At 39.5% G+C, this 21,309-nt stretch overlaps 1 protein-coding gene across 4 annotated transcripts in view; it reads right to left on the bottom strand.

The window, feature by feature from the left end:
* The window catches only part of dennd6b (DENN/MADD domain containing 6B), a 113,439-nt gene that overhangs the window by 60,915 nt on the left and 31,215 nt on the right, over positions 1 to 21,309 (bottom strand). For all 4 annotated transcript variants that reach the window (XM_063072895.1, XM_063072898.1, XM_063072897.1 and 1 more), the window contains exons 6-11: positions 16,870 to 16,975; positions 14,608 to 14,687; positions 11,993 to 12,055; positions 5,389 to 5,444; positions 4,634 to 4,756; positions 1,356 to 1,451 (exon numbers count right to left, since the gene is read on the bottom strand). In XM_063072895.1, the coding sequence (XP_062928965.1) occupies positions 1,356 to 1,451; positions 4,634 to 4,756; positions 5,389 to 5,444; positions 11,993 to 12,055; positions 14,608 to 14,687; positions 16,870 to 16,975 (524 nt within the window). The remainder of the gene's footprint in view (positions 1 to 1,355; positions 1,452 to 4,633; positions 4,757 to 5,388; positions 5,445 to 11,992; positions 12,056 to 14,607; positions 14,688 to 16,869; positions 16,976 to 21,309) is intronic.

The following is a 21,309-nucleotide window of genomic DNA, read 5'->3' as shown; positions in this document are numbered from 1 at the left end:
CAGCAGCAGTTTCTTCCCTTCTGTCTTCAGATGTTTGAACGGCTCATGAACCAACAAACACTATCTCATTATTATATTTTTTGCACTGTTTATTTATTTTATCATTTATAATCATTTTATGTCTTTGCACTGTACTGCTGCCACAAACAAAACCAAATTTCACTTCACATAAGAAAGTGATAATAAATTTGATTCTGAATGGAAACTGAGATAGACTGAATACCTAAAATCAGAAGACTGGAATGTAGAATACAAGTTAAGATTCTTTTTTTCCCAAGCAAGACTCCTGAGGAGGAGCAGCAGATTCTGTTATTTTATTGTAATGAGCCTGAACATTTTCTCTTGTTGTCTGAAAAATGAAATAATTTTACATTTTAGCAAAATAAAACATGAACAGTATACTGACAGATTGGGGAAGCAATACAAAGGCAATTTACCTTATTTCAAAAGACAACGCACAATAACAATTTCCCAGCTGAAAAATTATGAGGTACTAATTAATTAGTCACCATGCTGACTCCCTGGTCATTTATTTATTTAATCCTTATTATCTATTTGGTCAAGAGCAAATTCATATTGGAATTTATAAAATCCAGTGCACTACCATGGAAGCACTGGTTTGTTGAAACTGCTGCACTGTTGGATACAGTAATAAGTGCTTCGTCATCAAAGGGCAATACTGCTCTGTCAAAGGTGCTGACTTTCATACAAAATGGTAAACTGAGGCATTTCTTGCAGTCTCAGAAAGTATTAATGGATCATGCAATACTTCATACAAAAAATACTGACCTACTCTGGTGGTCCAAGCCATTAGTTACACCTCAAAGAATGTCATTAAACGTCACATGATCAAGTAACACAATTTAATGCTCTTTATAGGACCTTATCCTAAAATTGCATGACAAGTATCACACAGTGAAAAATGACAATTGTCCATAGATATTCCATTGACTTTAAAGTGGTTTGGGAAATCCTAATGTGGCAATTGCCATTAAAATGCAAGTCTTGTTTATAGTTATTCCCTGTTTCTATTGTAAAACTAAAGAAAATATCTTGATTTAATAAAGGTTCACTTTTCTCTTCCTACAATCTAGACTCAGGATTCTTTCAGAGATTCAGGTCAATTGACTATGAAGAGAAAGGTACTTAGTATGTTTGCAACTGCTGAAACTTGCACAATGAAGGAATTTCTTTGTGTTGGTCTTGTTATTGCATGTGGTATTATTCTGTGCTCAGGAGAAAAGCAAAGAAATTCCCTTACCATTATCAATTTATGGGAATTTTCATTTGAGTGTGCAAACTGTAAACTCCAACCCACAACTTCAACACAGCATTTTCTTGCTGCTATAACTTACGGTGCCTGTGTCCGCGTTGTATACTCCTTAAATTCATTATCATGGATGGTAAAGTATGGCCGATAGTCACAGCAGTATTTCAGGGGTGCAATGCAACTACAAGAGAAGACAAATATACAATATACAAATCTGTGTTGCTTGCTGAGGTACATAATGTATGTGAAGAATTGTATGGAAATATTTACCAAAAGTTGTGGAATATACAATATGGTAGTTAACAGATATATTTTACTAATGCTAAATCAGTTTGTTGTATTTACTGTTGTCAATGATCTTGAGCATATAATAAGTTATTGAGACAAAGAGCTAAGAATTAAAGCACATCTTCTAAGTCTCATACAATTTAATTTTATTACACATCACAACTGTAAACGTTCAAGCCCACTTATTGTATTAATTTGATCATTTCTGTGTACATGACATATCCACACACTGCAAATGAGGTATATAGAATGGATTTCTATTCACATATATTGTTCAACTGTCAGCCACCTAGAGAAATACGATATTGAAGATGAAATTTAAGGCTTGGTGCAAACCATACACAGGAAAAGAACTCAAAGCCAACAACATGTCTTATGCTTGCAAACATATTGTATAAAATGGATCATCACCTGTTGGGCAGCCAGCTGAAGCTAAGTTCACTTCGATCCATTACTGTGATTGTTGGTCACACACTGGGTCTGAATAAAGACTTAGCTCAAGATTACCTTTTATACTGCTCAGGATGCAGTCCGATTGGGCTTTCTGCATCGACGATAATATTATGCCAGGTGCTAAAGACCTGAAACCTACTAGAGAAGTCAAAAAGAGAAGGCACAAAAGGGCTGTTGCTGGGACAGCATATCCCCAGAAACTTTGGAAGCCACAGTCACACCAACTCCTCAAGAAGCTATGCACCCAGAGGCTAATACTTCTACAGACATAATGACCAAGTTCTGAATCCTTCCACCCAGGATTCAAGCTGAGTCACCCTGAACATTTTACACCCTAGATCATTCTATTGTGCAGTGACCAATTCAAGTCACTTTTTAACTTTTCAGACTTCTCCTTGTGACACATCAAACAAGATCAATCCTCCTTATTCAAGAGGGGAGTTAGCTTCCTTCATTTTGAACACAGAGCTAGTATACCATGATTGCAGATTAACTGCAGCTTCTGAATCTGCAGCTCTTTGTAAACTGCAAAGATCTTTACTCCCTGAACATACAAATGTTCCGCTATTATCAACAATATAGACGACCTATGTTCAGGATGCTCATGCCACGATAACTCAGGCAACCCACAGCTCATGCACTTGGAGAGAGTTCAGAGCAGATTCTACAGGATGTTTTCTGGATTAAGGATGCTAATTATGGGAAAGATTGGACTGTTTACACTGGAGCAAAGAAAACTAAGGGGTGACCTCATAGAAGTATATAAACCAACGAGAGGCAGAGATAGGTAGGTTGTAGAAATCTGTTTTCCATAGTCGAGGTATTAAAAACTAAAGGACATAGGTTTAATGGGAAAAAGTTTCAAAGTGGATCTGAGGGCAAGTGTTTTTTTTTACACAGAGTAGTTGATAATTTTGAATTTAATTCAAGTGGAGCTGGTGGAAACAGATATAATTATTATGTTTAAAAGGCACTTATATTGACATTTGAAAGGACAGGGCAATAAAGAATAAGGACCTAATACAGACAAATAAGATTGTTGGTGGTTAACATAATTGATGTAGGTGTGGTGGGCCAAAGGTCCCATTTTTGTGTACTATGAGTCCATGACTGTTTGACTTTATTTCAACTGCTGTGGTGGAGGAAGAAGCTATTGGCTCTTCAGAAAAATAAAAGCAATTTCTTCTATCATTTCAATCCCGATACCTGGTCTTATTGTACTCTGCAACTGCAAGGATAGCTACAGTGCTCCTCGGAGCTGAGTGGAGTGTACCATTAGATTGTTCATTGTCCCCAGAACAGATTTCACATTTTGTTGCCATCTACCACAAATGATAAGTTATCATCCAAATTCAGTAGAGGCTCAACAGATTCTGGAGCAACAAGCCAGATGCTGAAGGAACTCAGTGGGTCAGGCAGTATATGTGGAGGGAATTGGACAGTTGATGCTTCAGGTCAAGACACTTCATCTGGATTTCTTCATCTGATCCCTCAGTTTCTTTGCATCAACCAAGAACATCAGATTTGACAGGACGTAAAGGGGAAAAGTATAGGCAGAAATGAGTAGAGATAATGTTATTTCATTGAAGGAGACATTAGTTAATGGAATTGCTTACCTTCAGAGTTTTCAGGGTCAAGGCACAAAGATTAAATTGAATTAGATCTGTCTAGTTTAATCCTGCATAAGCTCTGGTCTAACTGAATAGTGCCGAAGCCAAATTTCACATTCAGTCAATTAACTCACCTTCCCAAAGTTCAAGATTGTTTAATGTAATTTCCAGTACACAAGTGTAAAGGGGAATGAAATAATTGTTACTCCTACTCTGATGAAGAACAAAAATACACACACACACACACACACAACATAAAGAACACAATAATAATTAAAATAAAACACAATAAATATAAATACATAAAATACCTTACATAAATAAATTGATTGTATGTCTATAAAGTGACAGTAGGCACAAGAGTGTCTGTGCATAAGCTGACTGACCAGAAATGTTAACGTAGTGGTGGTTGGGGATGTGGTGGGGTGGGTTAGCGATTGGAGATGTTGATCAGCCTCACTGTTTAGAGAAAGAATCTGTTTTAAAACTTGGTGGACCTGGCATGAATTCTTTGTAGCCTCCTCCCTGATGTGAGTAGGGCAAACAGTCCATGAGCAGGGTGAGAGAGACCCTTCATGATGTTACTGGCCCTTTCTGTATATATGGCCTTGACAGTGGGTGGACTGGTGCCGATGATATGTTGGGCAGTTTTGGCTACCTGCTGTAGAACCTTCCTGTTTGCCACAGTGTTGCAGCTTATTAGGATGTTCTCTACAGCACATCTGTAGAATCAAGTGACTATAGATGTACATAGTCCAGTTTACTTCAGCTTCCTCAGAAATTTATGGCATTGGTAGTTTTCCTGATTGTGTAGAATGTGTTCTGGGACCATGGAAGGTTGTGCAAGATATTCACTTGCAGGAGTTTGAAACTATTCACAGTAAATAAACACTGCCATAGCGTCGACCTAAAGAGGGGTGTGAGTAGCACGAGCTGAAGTTCAGTGTAAAAAATAATCTTTGAAATGTTCCTTAAGGTATAACAGATTTAATGTAGACCATTCTCAACTCACCTTATGAGTGCCAGCACAGTATCTGAAGAAACTGTGGGAGAGGTTGCCATAACAATTACTGGTTCTCCAAGCAACATTAGCTCCCAAACCATTTGGATGTGAATCAGGATTTGTTGGAAACATCTGTCAGACAAAGAATTCATTAGTGAAATAGATTTGGTTGAAAAACAGAAAATTCAATCTTGTTCTTAGACAAGGTCAAATAAGAAGCTACTGTTTCTGATTTCTTCCAATACTCTCAAGAGAGAGTTTCATTTTGAAAATTACAATTGCTCTTCCCAAAGCACATCTGTTCAGCTATTAAAATGTCCACATCTTTCACTATATTATTCACACTTAATAAATTAATGCTATCCTTCCAAAAGAAATTAATTAACAAAAGAGCAAATATTTGTTTGCCCCTGTTTAAGGTGGCTGTTAGGGCAGCAAAGAGGTGCTGCTGGCAGTACAGCTTCAATAAACCAGGTTCAATCCTGACCTCTGGTCTGTCTATATGGACTTTGCAGTTTCTTCCTGTAATTATGTAGATTCTTCCTGCGCCCAGGTGTTCTACGTTCCTCCCAGATCCCAAAGACCTTCTGTTATTAAGTAAATTACCCTGACCTGGATGAATAGTAAAACAACCAGGAAGGGTATTATGATCTTTTCTTTTTAAGGTTACCAACAATTTTTTTACAGTCAATATTTACAAGATATTTATACAGCAGCACCAAAATATTTAATAAAGTTCACTTGCTACACCGAAGAGCCCTTGCCTGAAGAGATCCAGCTCATTTACAGTAGGAATAACCATTGGTGCTGGGAGCAGATTCTGAGGGAGATAAAAAAAATATACTCAGTATTCACAATAATACAATTTTAATACCAGCATGGAAAAGGATGTCAAAAAAAACATCAGAGATAACTTAGTTCTCTAAAGTTTGGATCCAATATCTTTCACCACACCCAATGCAGTATACAAGTTAAACTCCATCTCTCTCCACCTCTGAATGTGAGCATGTTGACATCACTGGAGCTGAATTTTAGAAGCAGAGTACAACATGCTTGTACTAGTCACTAAAAATATATGTGCTTTAAAACAAGTATCTACTCAACAACATTTATAACAGGTTTTTAGATACCGTGGTTTCTGTGACTCAGCATTCAGACGTAATTTCTAGTTGGACAATCGGAGTTCTCTATTCTAAATAGAGAATCATAACTTTAATCCACCAGGCTTACCCTTCTTATCTGGTATTGGTCCTTTTAAAATTTGTCTGTTATCTCTTTCCTGAACATGACTGCTAGTCTGTTTCAACATTCCAAGCCTCTTATCAAAAAGCATGTTCCATACATTTCACAGTTTCTCTCAAAACTCTTTGAACAGAGTTCTTTAATCCTTGAATCTGGTGTCGAAAATATTCCTGGAATCAAGTTTGCATTGTTTAGTAAATTTTCAAAAAACTCAGTTCCAAATCTTTCTTCATTCTTCACTTTTCTGGTGACTGGAGTGACAATATTTCCTTACAAGTTTATCTCATCAATTGTCCATATTGTTTACTTCCAAACATTTCTCAATTTTCATAAAATATGTTAACTAAAACTGACATCGTGGATATGGCCTCATTTAGATTTGCAAGTCACACCTCTAATTTTATAACTCAGTTGAACCTTACCAAATAGATTTCAAAATCTACCCTCACTTTGTTTGCTTATCTATCTGCACACCACACAATGGTGGTGATACAGTCTGATTATATTACATATTGACCTTGCTCCTATGCAGCTGGCATCTTTTCCTACAAACAACTAACTCTGTTCTATTCTCCTCACCTCCCTTTAAATTCTCTCTCCCTTTCCCCGTTCCTTTCCATTTCCTTCAAGTTGTCCATTTACAGCTCTTCCATTGAGCAACTCAACTTTATCGCAAGCCCAGAAAAGAGTACAAATATGAAAATGCAAGAAATACTCCAGGGATCAGACAATCAATGCTAACATTGCATTTGCCTTCTTCATCACCGACTCAACCTACAAGTTAAACTTTAGAGAATTCTGCATAAGGACTCCCAAGTCCCTTTGCACCTCATATTTTTGAATTTTCTGCCCATTTAGAAGATCGTTTACACTTTTGTTCCTTCTACCAAAGTGCATGATCATATACTTCCCAACACTATATTCCATCTAGCACTTCTTTGCCCATTCTCCTAATCTGTCTAAGTCCTTCTACAGCCTCCCTGCTTCCTCAGCACTACCTGCCCCTCCACCAATCTTCATATCATCCGCAAATTTGGCCACAAAGTCATCAAATCCATCATCAGATCATTCATTGACATATAACATAAAAAGCGGTGCCATCACCACCCCTATGGAACACCACTAGTCACTCAGCCAATCAGGAAAGGCTTCCTTTATTCCCGCTTCCTGCCAGTCAGCCAATCTTCTATCCTTCTTCGAAGAATTCCAACAGATTTATCAGGCAAGATTTTCCCTTAAGGAAATCATGCTGACTTTGGCCTATTTTATCATGTGCCTCCAGGTACCCTGAGACTTCATTCTTAACTATCGACTCCCAACATCTTCCCAAACACTGTCAGGTTAATTGCCCTATAATTTCCATTCTTCTGCCTCCCTCCTTTCTTGAAGAGTGGACTGACATTTGTAATTTTCCAGTCCTCTGGAACCATGCCAGAATCTTGTGATTCTTAAAAGATCATTACCAATGCCTCCACAACCTTCCAGCCGGCTCTTTCAGAACGGTGCGGTGTGGTCCATCTGGTCCAGACGACATCCGCTTTAAGACTTATCAGCCTCCCAAGCACCTTCTCCCTAGTAATAGCAACTGCACTCACTTCTACCCCATGACACACTTGAACATCCAGCATACTGCTAGGATCTTCCACAGTGAAGACGGATATAAAATACTTATTTAGCTTGTCTGCCACTTCCTTGTCCCCCATTATTACCTCTTGCCTCTCTTTTACTCTTTATATATCGAAAAAATGTTTGGTATTCTCTTTGATATTGTTGGCTAGCTTACCTTCATATTTCATCTTTTCTCCCCTTGTGGCTTCTTAGTGGCTGATCATAATTTTATGTTTCTACAAGATCTCCTCTCATTATTTTGAATTCCAGTGAGTATAGATCCAGGTAACTCAATCCCTCCTCAGAGGCCAAACCCATCATCTCCAGAATCAACCTGGTGAACCTTTCCCGCACTGCCTTCAACACCAGTATTTCTTTCCTCAAGTAAGGAGACCAGAAGTGCATATAGTACTGCTGGTGCTTCCCTGCACAATTGCAGCAAACCTCACTGCTCTTAAATTCAATACCTCTGGCAATGATGGCCAACATTGCATTTGCCCTCTTAAAAACCTGTTGCATCTGCAAACCAACCTTTTATGACTCATGCACAAGTGCCCCTCAAGCACCTCCACAAAACAATATGCTGCAATTTTTCATTATTTGATCCGATCTTCTATTTTTCCTTCCAAAGTGGATGACCTTGCATTTATCAACATTGAACTCCATCTGCCAGACCCCTGGCAACTAATTTAACCCATCTATAGCTATCAGCTGACCCTCTGTATCCTCTGCACAATTTGCTTTTCCATTTAATTTAGTGTCATTAGCAAACATTGACATGCTACCCTTGGTGAAAGGTATGATGTAAGGTATTTTAGCCTTAAAGGTTAATTCTGTTTCTCTTTCTACAGAAGTTGCCTGACTGCTGTGTATTTTCAGCATTCCTATTTTTATTTCAGATTTTTGACTTCAGTAATCTTCTATTCATGCAGTATGTCACATTCTTGAGGACAGAAGCTATTATCAGTGGCTAATGCTTTCTACTTCATTTAAAGGATCCGAACGCATCTCGATTACCACCAGGAGTCCTGCATAAAGATAACACCAAGATATTGTTCAAATATAATTGTTACTGAAGGAAAGTTTCCATTTTTTTTCTCCTCAGTTCCAGATGCTATCACCATCAGTGCCTCAAATGACCACAAATGAATATCTATTTGGCTGTTGGAGGAGTATGGTGATTTTGTAAATACACTGCATTCCCTCAACATTAGAAGGGCAAATCTGGCACAAACAGGCCCCATCGTTTAAATGGAGGTTTGCCAGGAAATTACTGAAGCAAAATTGATTGAACAGACTTGGACCTACCACATGTTTACTGATTCCAGCAGGCATAATGCTTTGCACACGTTGTAGATTAGAACTCTGCTCAAATCCTTTGGCCATATGGAAATTATGTTATGTTTTCCATTCAAATATCCTCATTTACAAATTGCTTTTTTATTTCATGCATCACATTTTATGTTTGCTTCCGAATCACTTTGTCTCTCAGATGGCCCCCTCATTTTCCTTTACTGAATTATCTGTCACTCTTTGTGCATGCTTTGACTTCTGCCACAGCGCTCATCAATCTCTTAAATGACTGTGAGCATGATAACCCACTTCTCCTTAATCCTTATCAAATTGCCAGCACCATCTTTCTCCGGTGTCTTCGGGTATGACTGTCCTTGTCCAATCAAATTATTGTGCATCCAGCCAAAGGTAGCAAATCCCTTTGCACTGAATATGCTTTCAAATATATTTGGGGGTCATTTCTCATCTACATGTTGCCTTCAATGACACATCAGGACCCAAATGCACTTTGATGGTATCCAGTTCTCCTATGACCTCCATTGTTCTGAGCTTTTAGACTGCTTGCTCCTAAACAATAGAAATATCCCAATTAAAGCCAGAGCAGCAGAGGGGAGGCCAGCAGCTTTTTAAAAATTGTTTCTGATTGGCTAAATGTGAGACAATTCAGCTGATAAAAGGAAGGCAAGGTCAACTGAAGTGGCTACTGTGAGAGTGGGCCAAAGTGGTAATGGAATTTCTGAGGCTTGGCTAAGGAAGGACAGGTGAGAAGCAGGTAAGACTTTTATTTTCCTGTTAATCTGTGACCTTTGATTTTGTGTAGCCAAATTGGAAGACAGGGCAATTGAATGCTCTTCTTGTAAGATGTGGGAAGTCAGGGAATCTTATGGTCTCCCTGATGGTGATGTCTGAAAAGAGGATGCTGTCCAAGTTGCATGCCATCTTGGACAATGTCTCCCATCCACTATATAATGTACTGGTTGGGCACAGGAGTACATTCAGCCAGAGACTCATTCCACAGAGATGCAACACAGAGTGTCATAGGAAGTCATTCCTGCCTGTGGCCATCAAACTTTACAACTCCTCCCTTGGAGAGTCAGACACCCTGAGCCAATAGGCTGGTTCTGGACTTATTTCCTGGCATAATTTACATATTACTATTTAACTATTTATGGTTTTATTACTATTTAATTATTATGGTGCAACTGTAACGAAAACCAATTTCCCCCGGGATTAATAAAGTATGACTATGACAATGACTATGACTACTATGACTACATCTGTGGGAAGTGCATCCAGGTGCAGCTTCTGATAGACTGGGTCAAGGAAGTCGAAGTGCAGTTGGATGTACTCAGGATCATTGGGGATGCTGAGCACATCATAGTTAACACGTTTTAGTGAGGTGGTCACATCTGTGGTGCAGGCTACAGATGGGCTGGTGACCACAAGAAGTAAGGGGAGTAAGCAGACAATGCAGACCTCTCTTGTGGCCATTCCTCTCACTAATAGGTATACCCCTTCGGATACTGTTAGGGAGTGATTCCTTTTCAGAATCAGTAGATGGGCCAGTGGCACAGTGTCTAGCACTGAGGCAAAGAAGAAAAGAGTGAAGTCAGGCAGAGCGATAGTGATAGGCGGCTTGATAGAAAGGAGTAATATAACGTTCAGCGGCTATAATTGAGACTCCAGAATGATGCATTGCCTCCCTGGAGCCAGGATCAAGGATGTCTCATAATAGGTACAAGATGGTCTGAGGAAGGAGGGTGAGCAGCCAGAGGTTGTGGTCCACAGTGTACCAGTGAGAAAGGCAGGAGCAGGGATGAGGTTCTGCAAAGTGATTTTAGGGAACTAAGTGGAAAATTTTAAAATGTAGGACTTCCAGGGTTGTAATTGCAACATTATTATTTGTGCCACATGCCAGTGAGGAGAAAAAGAGATACAGTTCCAAGCATGACTAAGAAGCTAGTGCGGGGGGGGGGGGCGGCTTTGGATTTATGTATCATTGAGCCCTCTTCAAGGGCAGGCAGGACCTATGCAAACAGGACAATGTACATCTGAACTGGAGAGGAACCATTATCCTTGCCCAGGGGTTTGCTGGTTCTACTCAAAAGGGTTAAATCTAGCGTAGCAAGAGAATGGGAACCATCGGAACAGGGCAATGGGTGCTCTGGAACTCCTATTTTTTTTCCCACCTAGTTCCCTAAAATCGTTTGCAGAACCTCATCCCTGCTCCTGCCTTTATCATTGGTACTTCTATAGACCACACCCCTGGCTGCTCACCCTCCTTTCCCAGGATGCCATGTACCCATTATGAGACATTCTTGACCCTGGCTCCAGGGAAGCAGCACAACTTCCCGGTTGAGTGCAAGAGAGATGTAATGACAGGTGAGGCTGAAAGGGAGGACAGCAAGTGGCATGTGAATAAATATGGTGGGACTGATGAGCTGGCTGCATCATTATCTGGCCTTTTAACCTACTCCAAGATCAATCTCAAACAACAGGAATTCTGCAGATGCTGGAAATTCAAGCAACATACATCAAAGTTGCTGGTGAACGCAGCAGGCCAAGCAGCATCTATAGGAAGAGGTGCAGTCGACGTTTCAGGCCGAGACCCTTCGTCAGGACTAGCTTAGGCCTGAAACGTCGACTGCACCTCTTCCTATAGATGCTGCTTGGCCTGCTGCGTTCACCAGCAACTTTGATGTATGTTGTTCCAAGATCAATCTAATCTTTCTCTCCTACATACCCTCCATTTTTCTTTCATACATGTGCCTATCTTAGAGTGTCTTAGATATTCTAGACTTTTGTACATCCTTAATTTCTGTGCTTCCATTATTAACAGCCATTCCTGAAGCTGGCTAAATTATAGATTTTTTTCCTACATTTCAGGGCATTCTGTCTCAGCACACTTAAAAATCTCCCTCAACCAAGCTTTTACTCATCTATCCTAATATGTCCCCAAAAATTTTTGCTTGACTTATTTCTTCTGATAAGTGTACCTGCAAATACCTCAAGAATTGCAACTATGCTTAAGGGGCTTATAAAAACACATTGCCACTGCTTTATGTATCCATTTACATAAAAGCTCAAGTTGCAATACTTATACCAACCCTGTCCTGCAAGCTGAACAATTTTAACAGTTTTTTTAAACTATCAAAACTTATTAAATTAAAAAGTATGGAGATAGATCATCAGAATAGATGATAATAATCTGCACTTTTGGCATACCTCTTGGTTAGATTGCTTGAGAGGACTTGTTCCAATCTTGTCATTCTTAGATGGTATCCTTACCTGTAGTTGTGCAGGCAAAGGAAAAAAATCCTAAATGCATTATAAAAATAATGTTTTCAGAACTTCCAAACTATACAAAGATTCACATAAACACCAGAAAGTCTTATGTTGGAAATCCAAAGCAACACAAACAAAATGCTGGAGGAACTCTGCAGGTCAGGCAGCATCTATGGAAATGAACAGATAGTTGACATTTTGGGCTAAGGCCCTTCTTCAGGACTAGAAGGAAGGGGGAAGATGCCAGAATAAAAAGGTGTAGTGGGGAGGAGGCTAGCTAGAAGGCGATAGGTGAAGCCAGGTGGGTGGGAAATGTCAAGAGCAGAAGAAGGAGGAATCTGATTAGGAGAGGAGAGTGGACCACATGAGAAAAGGAAGGAGGAAGGAACCAAAGGGGAAGTAATAGGCAAGTGAGAAAAGATAAAAGAGGAAGGGGGGTGGAGAAGCAGGGAAATTTGTTTACCAGAAGGAGAAATCGTTATTTATGACATCAGGTTGGAGGCTACCCAGACGGAATATAAAGTGTTGCTTCTCCACCCTGATGTGGGCTTAGTCTTGGCACAAGACGACACGTCGGAATGAGAATAGAAATCGGAATTAAAATGTTTGGCCACCAGGAAGTCCCGCTTGTAGCAGATGGAGTGGAGGTGCTTGACAAAGTGGACTTCCAATTTACAACGAGGCCACAGAAGGCCACACTGGAAGCACTAAACGCAATAGACAACCTCAGCAGATTTGCTAGTGAAGTGTTGCCTCACCTGGAAGGACTGTCTGAAGCCCTGATTGGAGGTGAGGGAGGAGGTGTATGGGCAAGGGTAGCAGTTAAGACTGCTTACAGTGATAAATGCTAGGAAGATGATTAGTCAGGAGGGACAAATGGACAAGGGAATCGTGGAGGGAGTGATCCCTGCGGAAATTGGGGTGGGGGTGGGTGGAGGTAAAGATATATTTAGTTGTGGGATCCCTTTGGAGATGGCAGAAGTTGCAGAGGATAATGTGTTGTGTGCTAAAGTTGATGGAGTGGTTGTTAAGGACAAGAGAAACTCTATCACTGGTAAGGCAGCGGGAAGATGAGGTGAGCAGATATACAAGAAATGGAGGACACATGGGTGAGGGCAGCAGCAATAGTGGTGGGAGGGAAACCCTGTCTTTCAAAGAAGAAGGACATATCTGATGTCCTGGAATGGAAAACCTTGTCCAGGGAACAGATGCGGTGAAGGCGAAGTAATTGTTTTTTTTTAAACAGGAGAAATGGTGGAAAGAGGTATAGTCAAGATAACTGTGGGAATCAGTAGGCTTATAAAAAATGTCAGTTGACAGTTTGTATAAAAAACAGAGAGTCAGAGAGATTGAGAAAGGGGAGGGAGATGTCAGAGATAAACCAAGTGAGTTCAAGGGCAGGGTGGAAGTTAGAGGCAAAGTTGATAAAATTGATGAGATCAGCATGGGTGCATGCAGCAGCACCAATGCAGTCATCAATGTGGCAGAGGAAGAGTTGGGGAGTGTAACCAAGGAAGGCTTTGAACATGGACTGTTCTATGTAGCAACAAAGAGGCAGGCATTACTGGGGCCCAGGTGAGTGCCAATGGCTGCCCCTCAAGTTTGGAGAAAGTGGGAGGAGTCAAAGGAAAAATTGTTCAGTGGATCTTTATTATGCAAATCAGTACAATAGCTTGCAATCACGACAAAAACTGTCCAATACTATCTACCTTTATAACTTCAATTTGTGCATTCCCTTTCCTCGTTCAATACACTTACCAACCCACAATTTAGAGAAGATTAATTCAACCATATGAGGCATCTTATTTTACTCCAATTGACCAAAATCAGACAACATCTGATGTTAGGTAGTTGGGCACACAGCCCAAGATCAATAGTATTGGTAAAAAGACCAATTATATATTCTGTCTATTCATTTAATTATCTAAAGAAGCCTCTATAAAATGTCATCAGTCTGAGCAGAACTCTGGGTTACATATCTGATGTGTGTGTGTCATTCCTTTCTAGTCATCTAGGACCAACATTGTCATGAACAAAAATTCTCACCATTGTGCTGCATTGCAAAGATGACAACAAGAGTAGTAAGTCACTGACAAAGCGCTAAGTGTCATGGAATTGTTGAAATTTCAGTTTAATATGGTCATACTGTGAAGAATATTGATTAATCATACCCAACAATATGTATATATGTATTCTCTCTCTTGTTGGGAGTTGAACGACATCTTAAACAACAGCAGACACCATAAACTCAAATGCAGATTAAGGAACACCAAAGGAGAAAAATAAGAATAGATTAAAATCCTGCATGTTTGGAGAAGAAAATTGCGATGTAAATTTCTAAAAGTGAGGTTGAACAAAGAGGTGAAACCAAATAACAACCTTTCACCTCAGAAACTCTTCATCCAATACACCATAGAGAAATGTTTGTTTTTGTTTCAAAGAGCGAACACAATATCTTCTCCTTATGCTTCTGTGCTTCAAACAACTACAATACATTTGATTTTCTTTCCATTAAATGCCGAACATCCATATTCTAATGCTCTGTCTATTCGTACCTGAATGACCACTCCCATGACAGGAAGGCTAAGTGTTTTTCCAGGGACTGGTGCTGGCCATTGGTCTACCTCATTGCAAACTGGAAAACAGAAGAAGCTTGACTGTATTCAGAATACAAAAAATAACATACAATCTTCTGCGATTATTTTCTTAACCAAACATTTCGCTCAGAATTTTTAACACCATAATAAATCAAATAATTAAATCAATGATACAAGCGTGACTGAATGGAACTTTTTACATCAAGAGAGTTCCCAGTCTCACCAGAAGCAAAATAAAGAGAAATATTCTTACACGTTGTTGCCGTAATCAGCAATGCACTTCCTGAAAGGAAATGTAACCATAACTTTTGAAACAGTCATATTAATTATTGAAGGGAAAGGGCCTCTGGCCCAAAACAATAACTGGTTTCTCTTTCCGCAGATGCTGTTTGACTAGCTCAGTTTTTCTAATATTTTCTGATTTTCTTTCAAATTCAAACATCTAAAGTCTTTTTTTCATTTGCTTTCCATTACTGGAACTACGTACCTAGCTAGTCAGGCAACATCTGTGGAGAGAAAAATGCTGAGTTAACATTACGGGCTCTTCACCTTTGAACACAAGTGGCCAGTTTTGATATAAACTGTACAGATAGATGATCTGAAATAGTTCAATTCAATCTTCAGAATGTAATACTTTAACTTGCCTATTTCATAAGATGAGTTTCTGTTCCTTAAGCTTGTGTTGAGTTTCACTGAAACAGTGTAAGAGGTCACAGACCTTTGTCCCTTTAGCTTTTAACCCACTCAGCTCCGGACAAGTACAGTGCTGACCCACCTCAGTCCTCTTTTTTCATTGGGTGCATGGAATTTCCGATTTTTGTTGAACAAATAAACTAAACCTACCAGAAATGCAAAAGATCGCAGGGCTTGGACTGAAGAGCTGTAATGTCAGGACCATCCAGAGTTTTAACTTAACCTCCAGATGAGGGATAGTGCATGTTGACAATTGATTATTAAAAGGAGATCATTACAAATTCATCTAGCCGGGGAAAAGCATGTAAAAAAAGTTGCTCTCAAAAATAGGACCCTTATAAATTGCTTTAACTATTTTCTTTCTGCCTATCCAAACAGAGCAAGTTAATCTACTGAGTGCTTATGCTCCAACATAGTGCTTCACCACGGGTACCAGATGAACATGGTCATTACTAGATGGAACCCTTGTAACAGCATCTTCATTACAGCCATCTACCAACAGGGACACAGATCATTCACTGGTGAGTACAAAGAACAGAATGAAAATGAAGTTTTTCCATCCAAAGCAGAAAACCTATTACTCCATTAACTTTTTTTCCCCTCTTCCTCTCCTTGACTTTTCTCTGTGTTTCTCTATCTGTGTTGTGAAGTTTCAGAGAAACATAGAGAAAAGTCTCAGGGCAAGATAATGGGAAATACAATGCTCATTCAGTATCCCTGAGATAATGCAGAAGAGGAGGCAAAAGTTTTAAGTTATTATGGCTTTTGATAGAGTAAGGAGTGGAAAATTATCTTCAGCACTCAGTAGCCATAGACTTAAAATAACTGGCAAAGAAATGAAGGGAAATAGGTTTCTCATGCTTATGCCTTTTAGAATCTGGACCTGGTACCTGATTTCATATGAACTTCAAAAGGACAATTAAACATGTACCATATTTGAAGAAGGATAAAGTGTAAAGTTGAGGAGAAAAGGTGTATGGAACTCAAACAGTTACCTGTTCCAAACTGACAGGTATAATGATCCAATAGACTTCCTTTGAACTGTAAGATTCTCTGATTTCAAATCAAAATTGATTTTAAAGCTAAAACATCTTTTTAAAATATATCTTTGTCCAGTACCTGAAAGTATATAGTGCAACTGAAATTTTCAAATGGTGTGCACATTATTATCAAGCAACTAGAATATGCAATTTCAATATCACAAATTCACCAAGGAAACTTCCATTCAACACAAAGATGGCAATAGTAATTTATAACATAGAAGTTTTCTTTTAACCATGAGAAGATGATAGCAGGAATAAAAGTTTGGAGAAAAGGAATGCACATAGTTAAGATTTTGGTAAATTACACAAAGATTTTTTTTTAATTTAAAGATATTTTAGCTGTTTTCCAGATGTTTTTTCCAGTTTTCAAAGCTTTCTATTCCAACAAGCATCAGATTTTTTTTAAAACACACTAGCTTCTGGAAATTCATCTGTAATTTCCATGAGTTTGTGATAATTCTAACATTCTAATGAATGGTCTAACCTGCCTCAAGACAAGGCTCCAGCTTTTCAAAGTATTCAGGTGCAACAAGTTGTAGGAGAGAGCGGAAGAGATTCACAAAAGGAAGTCGAGAAATAAGAACCAATGACTGAAGAAGAAGAAAAAAACAAGCACATTACAATGCAAATCAAGACCTCTTGAGAATAAATTAAAACATACACTCATACCCTGCTTAATGGCAATTCACCACAGTACTCTTAGTTCTGAAGTCCAAACATTCACAGGTATATAACCTCCAGTACTTTGATAAAGTCATCCACTCGGCTGCACACTGTGGTGCCAGGAACTTGGGCATGAATCACGTCCATTCATGCTTTTGCACACAGCTGTGCTGAAGTCTGTTTCAAATCCAGCAATGAATCACTCACAGTTTTTGTGGAGATGTAGCATGTGAGAACGGCTGCTAGGTGACCAAAGGCTCAGGGCTACACCTATGATGGTATGGTGTGCAAGGGCCATTGCTGAGGACCGACAGCATCTGCTCCATGTCATCTGATCAGATCGTCTCTCAACACTTTCAGCTGGACTGAACTACACTCAATGTGCTAACCTGGGTCAGACCTTAATGCCTCATCTCAGCACTGAGGGGTGACACAGCATGCCCCATCTTACCGAACACCAGCCCTCACGAGCAGCCTCTCCACAATGAACTGAAATAGATTCATGCCAGATTCCCAGAATCCAAGTCCTACACACAGCATCAATATCAGTAGCACACCCTTCTGCACAAGATTCTGTAATGATCTCTTTTACTGCTGATTTCACTCATTCTTTCATTCTTGGTGGTACAGTAGCATAGTGGTTAGCACACATTTTACAGGATAGGTGACCCAGGTTCAATCCCCTCCACTGTCAGTAAGGAGTTCGTACATTCTCCCTGTTACCGCATGGGTTTCTTCCGGGTGCTCTGGTCAAAAGTCCTCCCACAGTCCAAAGATGTACCAGTTGGTAGGTTAATTAGTCATTGTAAATTGTCCCAATTAGGCTAGGGTTAAATCGGGGATTGCTGGGAGGTGTAGCTCCAAGGGCCGGATGGTCCAGTTTTGTGCCGGGTCTCAACAAATAAACAAATGGAAAGGTATCCCACGCACCAAGTGAGGCTCTACCCTGCAGTCTTGAAAGCTGTATTTATACAATACAGCAGAGGGCACCAAATCCCTGCCCAATAATAAATTGTTTTTTCTCATATTAATGGCACACATACAGATTTAAAGATTAAAAGTAACATTGCTGAGCTTTGTATGAAGTAGCTTTGGTGATGGCATGAATGTACTTTGAGTAAGACAGAGACTGGTACAACATGCACCCCTTCGTAACAAGAATTAACCTCAAATGGAGCAACTGCTCTCACAAGGTTTCCACCAGTAAGAAAATAAGAACAGCAAGTCTTGTACTCTTATCACTTAATTATCTTAAAATCCTGACTTGTGTGTATATTACTGTTGCTAAATCAAAACTCAGGAATTCATGACATATGCTATCACAAGGAATGCACTGATAACATTGAGGTTAAGTTACTTAGACAACTATTTAGAGTTCAGCAGTCTTTATCTGCAGACACTTCACATCCAAATTCAACAAAGGGGATCTTCAACTTCCTCACAGACAGGACCCAGGCTGTAAAAATAGGGGAGAAGCTCTCTTCTACAATTACTCTGAGCACCGGTGCCCCACAAGGCTGTGTACTCAGCCCCCTGCTGTACTCACTGTACACCCATGATTGTCTAGCCAAGTTTCCATCAAACTCAATATATAAGTTTGCCAATGACACAATTGTAGGCCGTATCTTGGGTAATGATGAGTTTGAGTACAGAGAGGAAATTAAGAACCTGGTGGCATGGTGTGAAGACAATAACCTATCCCTCAACATCAGCAAGACGAAGGAATTGATTGTTGACTTCAGAAGGAGTAGCGGACCGCACAACCCAATTTAAATCGGTGGTGCGCAAGCGGAACGGGTCGAAAGTTCCTCGGGGTCAATATCACAAATGACCTGACTTGGTCCAACCAAGCAGAGTTCACTGCCAAGAAGGCTCACTGGCGCCTTTACTTCCTGAGAAAACTAAAGAAAGTTGGCCTGTCCCCTATAATTTTTATAGATGAACCGTACAAAGCATTCTTCTAGGGTGCATCACAACCTGGTATGGAAGTTGTCCTGTCCAAGACTGAAAGAAGTTGCAGAAGATCGTGAACACAGCGCAGCACATCACACAAACCAATCTTCCGTCCTTGGACTCACTTTACACCACACGCTGTCGGAGCAGTGCTGCCAGGATAATCAAGGACACAACCCACCCAGCCAACACACTTTTCGTCCCTCTTCCCTCCGGGAGAAGGCTCAGGAGCTAGAAGACTTGTATGGCCAGATTTGGGAACAGCTTCTTTCCAACTGTGATAAGACTGCTGAACGGATCTTGACCCAGATAAGACTGCTGAACGGATCTTGACCCGGATCTGGGCCGTACCCTCCAAATATCCAGATCTGCTTCTTGGTTTTTTTGCACTATCTTACTTTCCATTTTTCTATTTTCTATTTATGATTTATAATTTAAGTTTTTAATATTTATTAAGTTTTACTATTTTTAATATTTTTTAATATCTAATATTTGTAATCCAGGGAGCGGGAAGCACAGTATCAAATATCGCTGTGATGATTGTACATTCTAGAATCAATTGTTTGGCAACAATAAAGTATGAAGTATTCAAATTTCACTAAATAAGTTTGAAATAAAAAGGTTTGCACTAGTAATGGTAACCATGTAACTATTAGATTGTCGTAAAAAACGTCCTTCATGAAAGGAAATCTGACCCTTTTACACAATCCAGTCTAATGCTGAAACTCATCCTTAAAAACATTGCAACATGGCATTAATAAAATCGTAATTATGGTTTTAATAAGGGAAAATGGCAATCCAGTGGATGTCTATATCTTGTCTTTTTTTAAATTATTTGATATGTAATAATCTTTAGTGTTAGCCGGCCAGTGGTGTAGCAGCATCCATCCACACTGGACTTCAAGGCGTGTGGTCCCAGGTTCAAATCTGGCCGGCTCCTTGCAGGCTTTCCAACCGTGCTGGGTTGAGCATTGAGCTAGCAACTTGGCCTCATAAAAAACAGACAAAAACAGAAAAAGAAATGGAAAGGGTGCCACCCAATGTGCCATTTGGCGCAGAAAGGCACAACAACATTGTTTGGTGAGATAACTTAAAGTCACTAGGACAGATAAATGACTATTGTTAAAAGACTAAAAACTCCAGAATAAGTGTTTTGGTTTCAGGTTGGCAAATTTACTCATGGGATATGATCAATCCTAGTCTCTCAGCCATTCACAATTTACACAATTACACAGATGAAAAGATAGTATGTAAACTATTGAAGTTTGCTGTTGAGAGATTGATGGGAAAGCGGACTTTGAGGAGAGACAGCATATTTGCAAAGGGAAATAGGGAGGCTCTGTAAGTGAATGGCCAGGAATGACTTCTCTGCCGGTGCCAGCAGTAATTCAGGTATTTCTAAAGGATCTATCATCAACATGAAAACCCGTAGCAACATCACTTGAAAACACATCATCAGCTTCTGTATATACATTGATGATCTACAGCTATATCTCACCACCACTTTTCTCAATCAGTCCATTGTTTCTAAATTGTGATAAAGTCCATTATTAAACAAATAATTGCTCTGCTTATTGGGAAGACCAAAGTCACCATCTTCACAATCCTTCGCCATACTGTTTGCTGGATACAGTCCCACACTCTGGCAACTGAAGTTCAATCAGACTCTAAACTTGTGTTCATTGAAAATTATTTTGCCCATATCATACGTTAAGTCCCGTGTTCGCCCACCTACACTACGAATGAATTAACAAAACTTAGTTTTAAAATTTCTTATCTCTCTGATCAAAACCTTCCATACATTGCATAAGATTGGTAATTTTATCCAAACTTAAACTCTCAGACAGGTACAGTACATGTTATTCCAATACTGGACATATGTATTCCTAAATATCATGTCTTCAGATATCAGAATCTCAACCACCCCTCCTTAAACCTTTTGACAAACTATCTCTTTCCTCTTTTAATACATTCCTTATGACCTACTGCTCAAACCAAGATTTTGCTCAGGTGCCTTCATCTCTCTTTAAGCTATTCAGCACCATTTAAAAAAAATTAACATTTCTTCGAATGCTATCTGCTACTTTAAAGAGGCTTTATGAACATGGGTTCTACCTTTGGAACAGGATGGAATAATTCATTCTGGTTAACACTATCTTTATTTTGTAAGGGACCAACTGACAGAATTGCTTTGCATGCTGACAAAAACCAGCACTGCTCATGATGTCACAGAAATATTTCTACAATGCTCATGTTCTGCCCAAAAACTACTTAGAAGTATACTTTGCAGAGTTCATATTAGATAACA

Source organism: Mobula hypostoma, chromosome 20 (genome assembly GCF_963921235.1).
Source record: "Mobula hypostoma chromosome 20, sMobHyp1.1, whole genome shotgun sequence".
Lineage (NCBI taxonomy): Eukaryota > Metazoa > Chordata > Chondrichthyes > Myliobatiformes > Myliobatidae > Mobula > Mobula hypostoma.
Note: the sequence above shows the minus strand (reverse complement) of the source record. Positions and strands in the feature narration are given on the sequence as shown.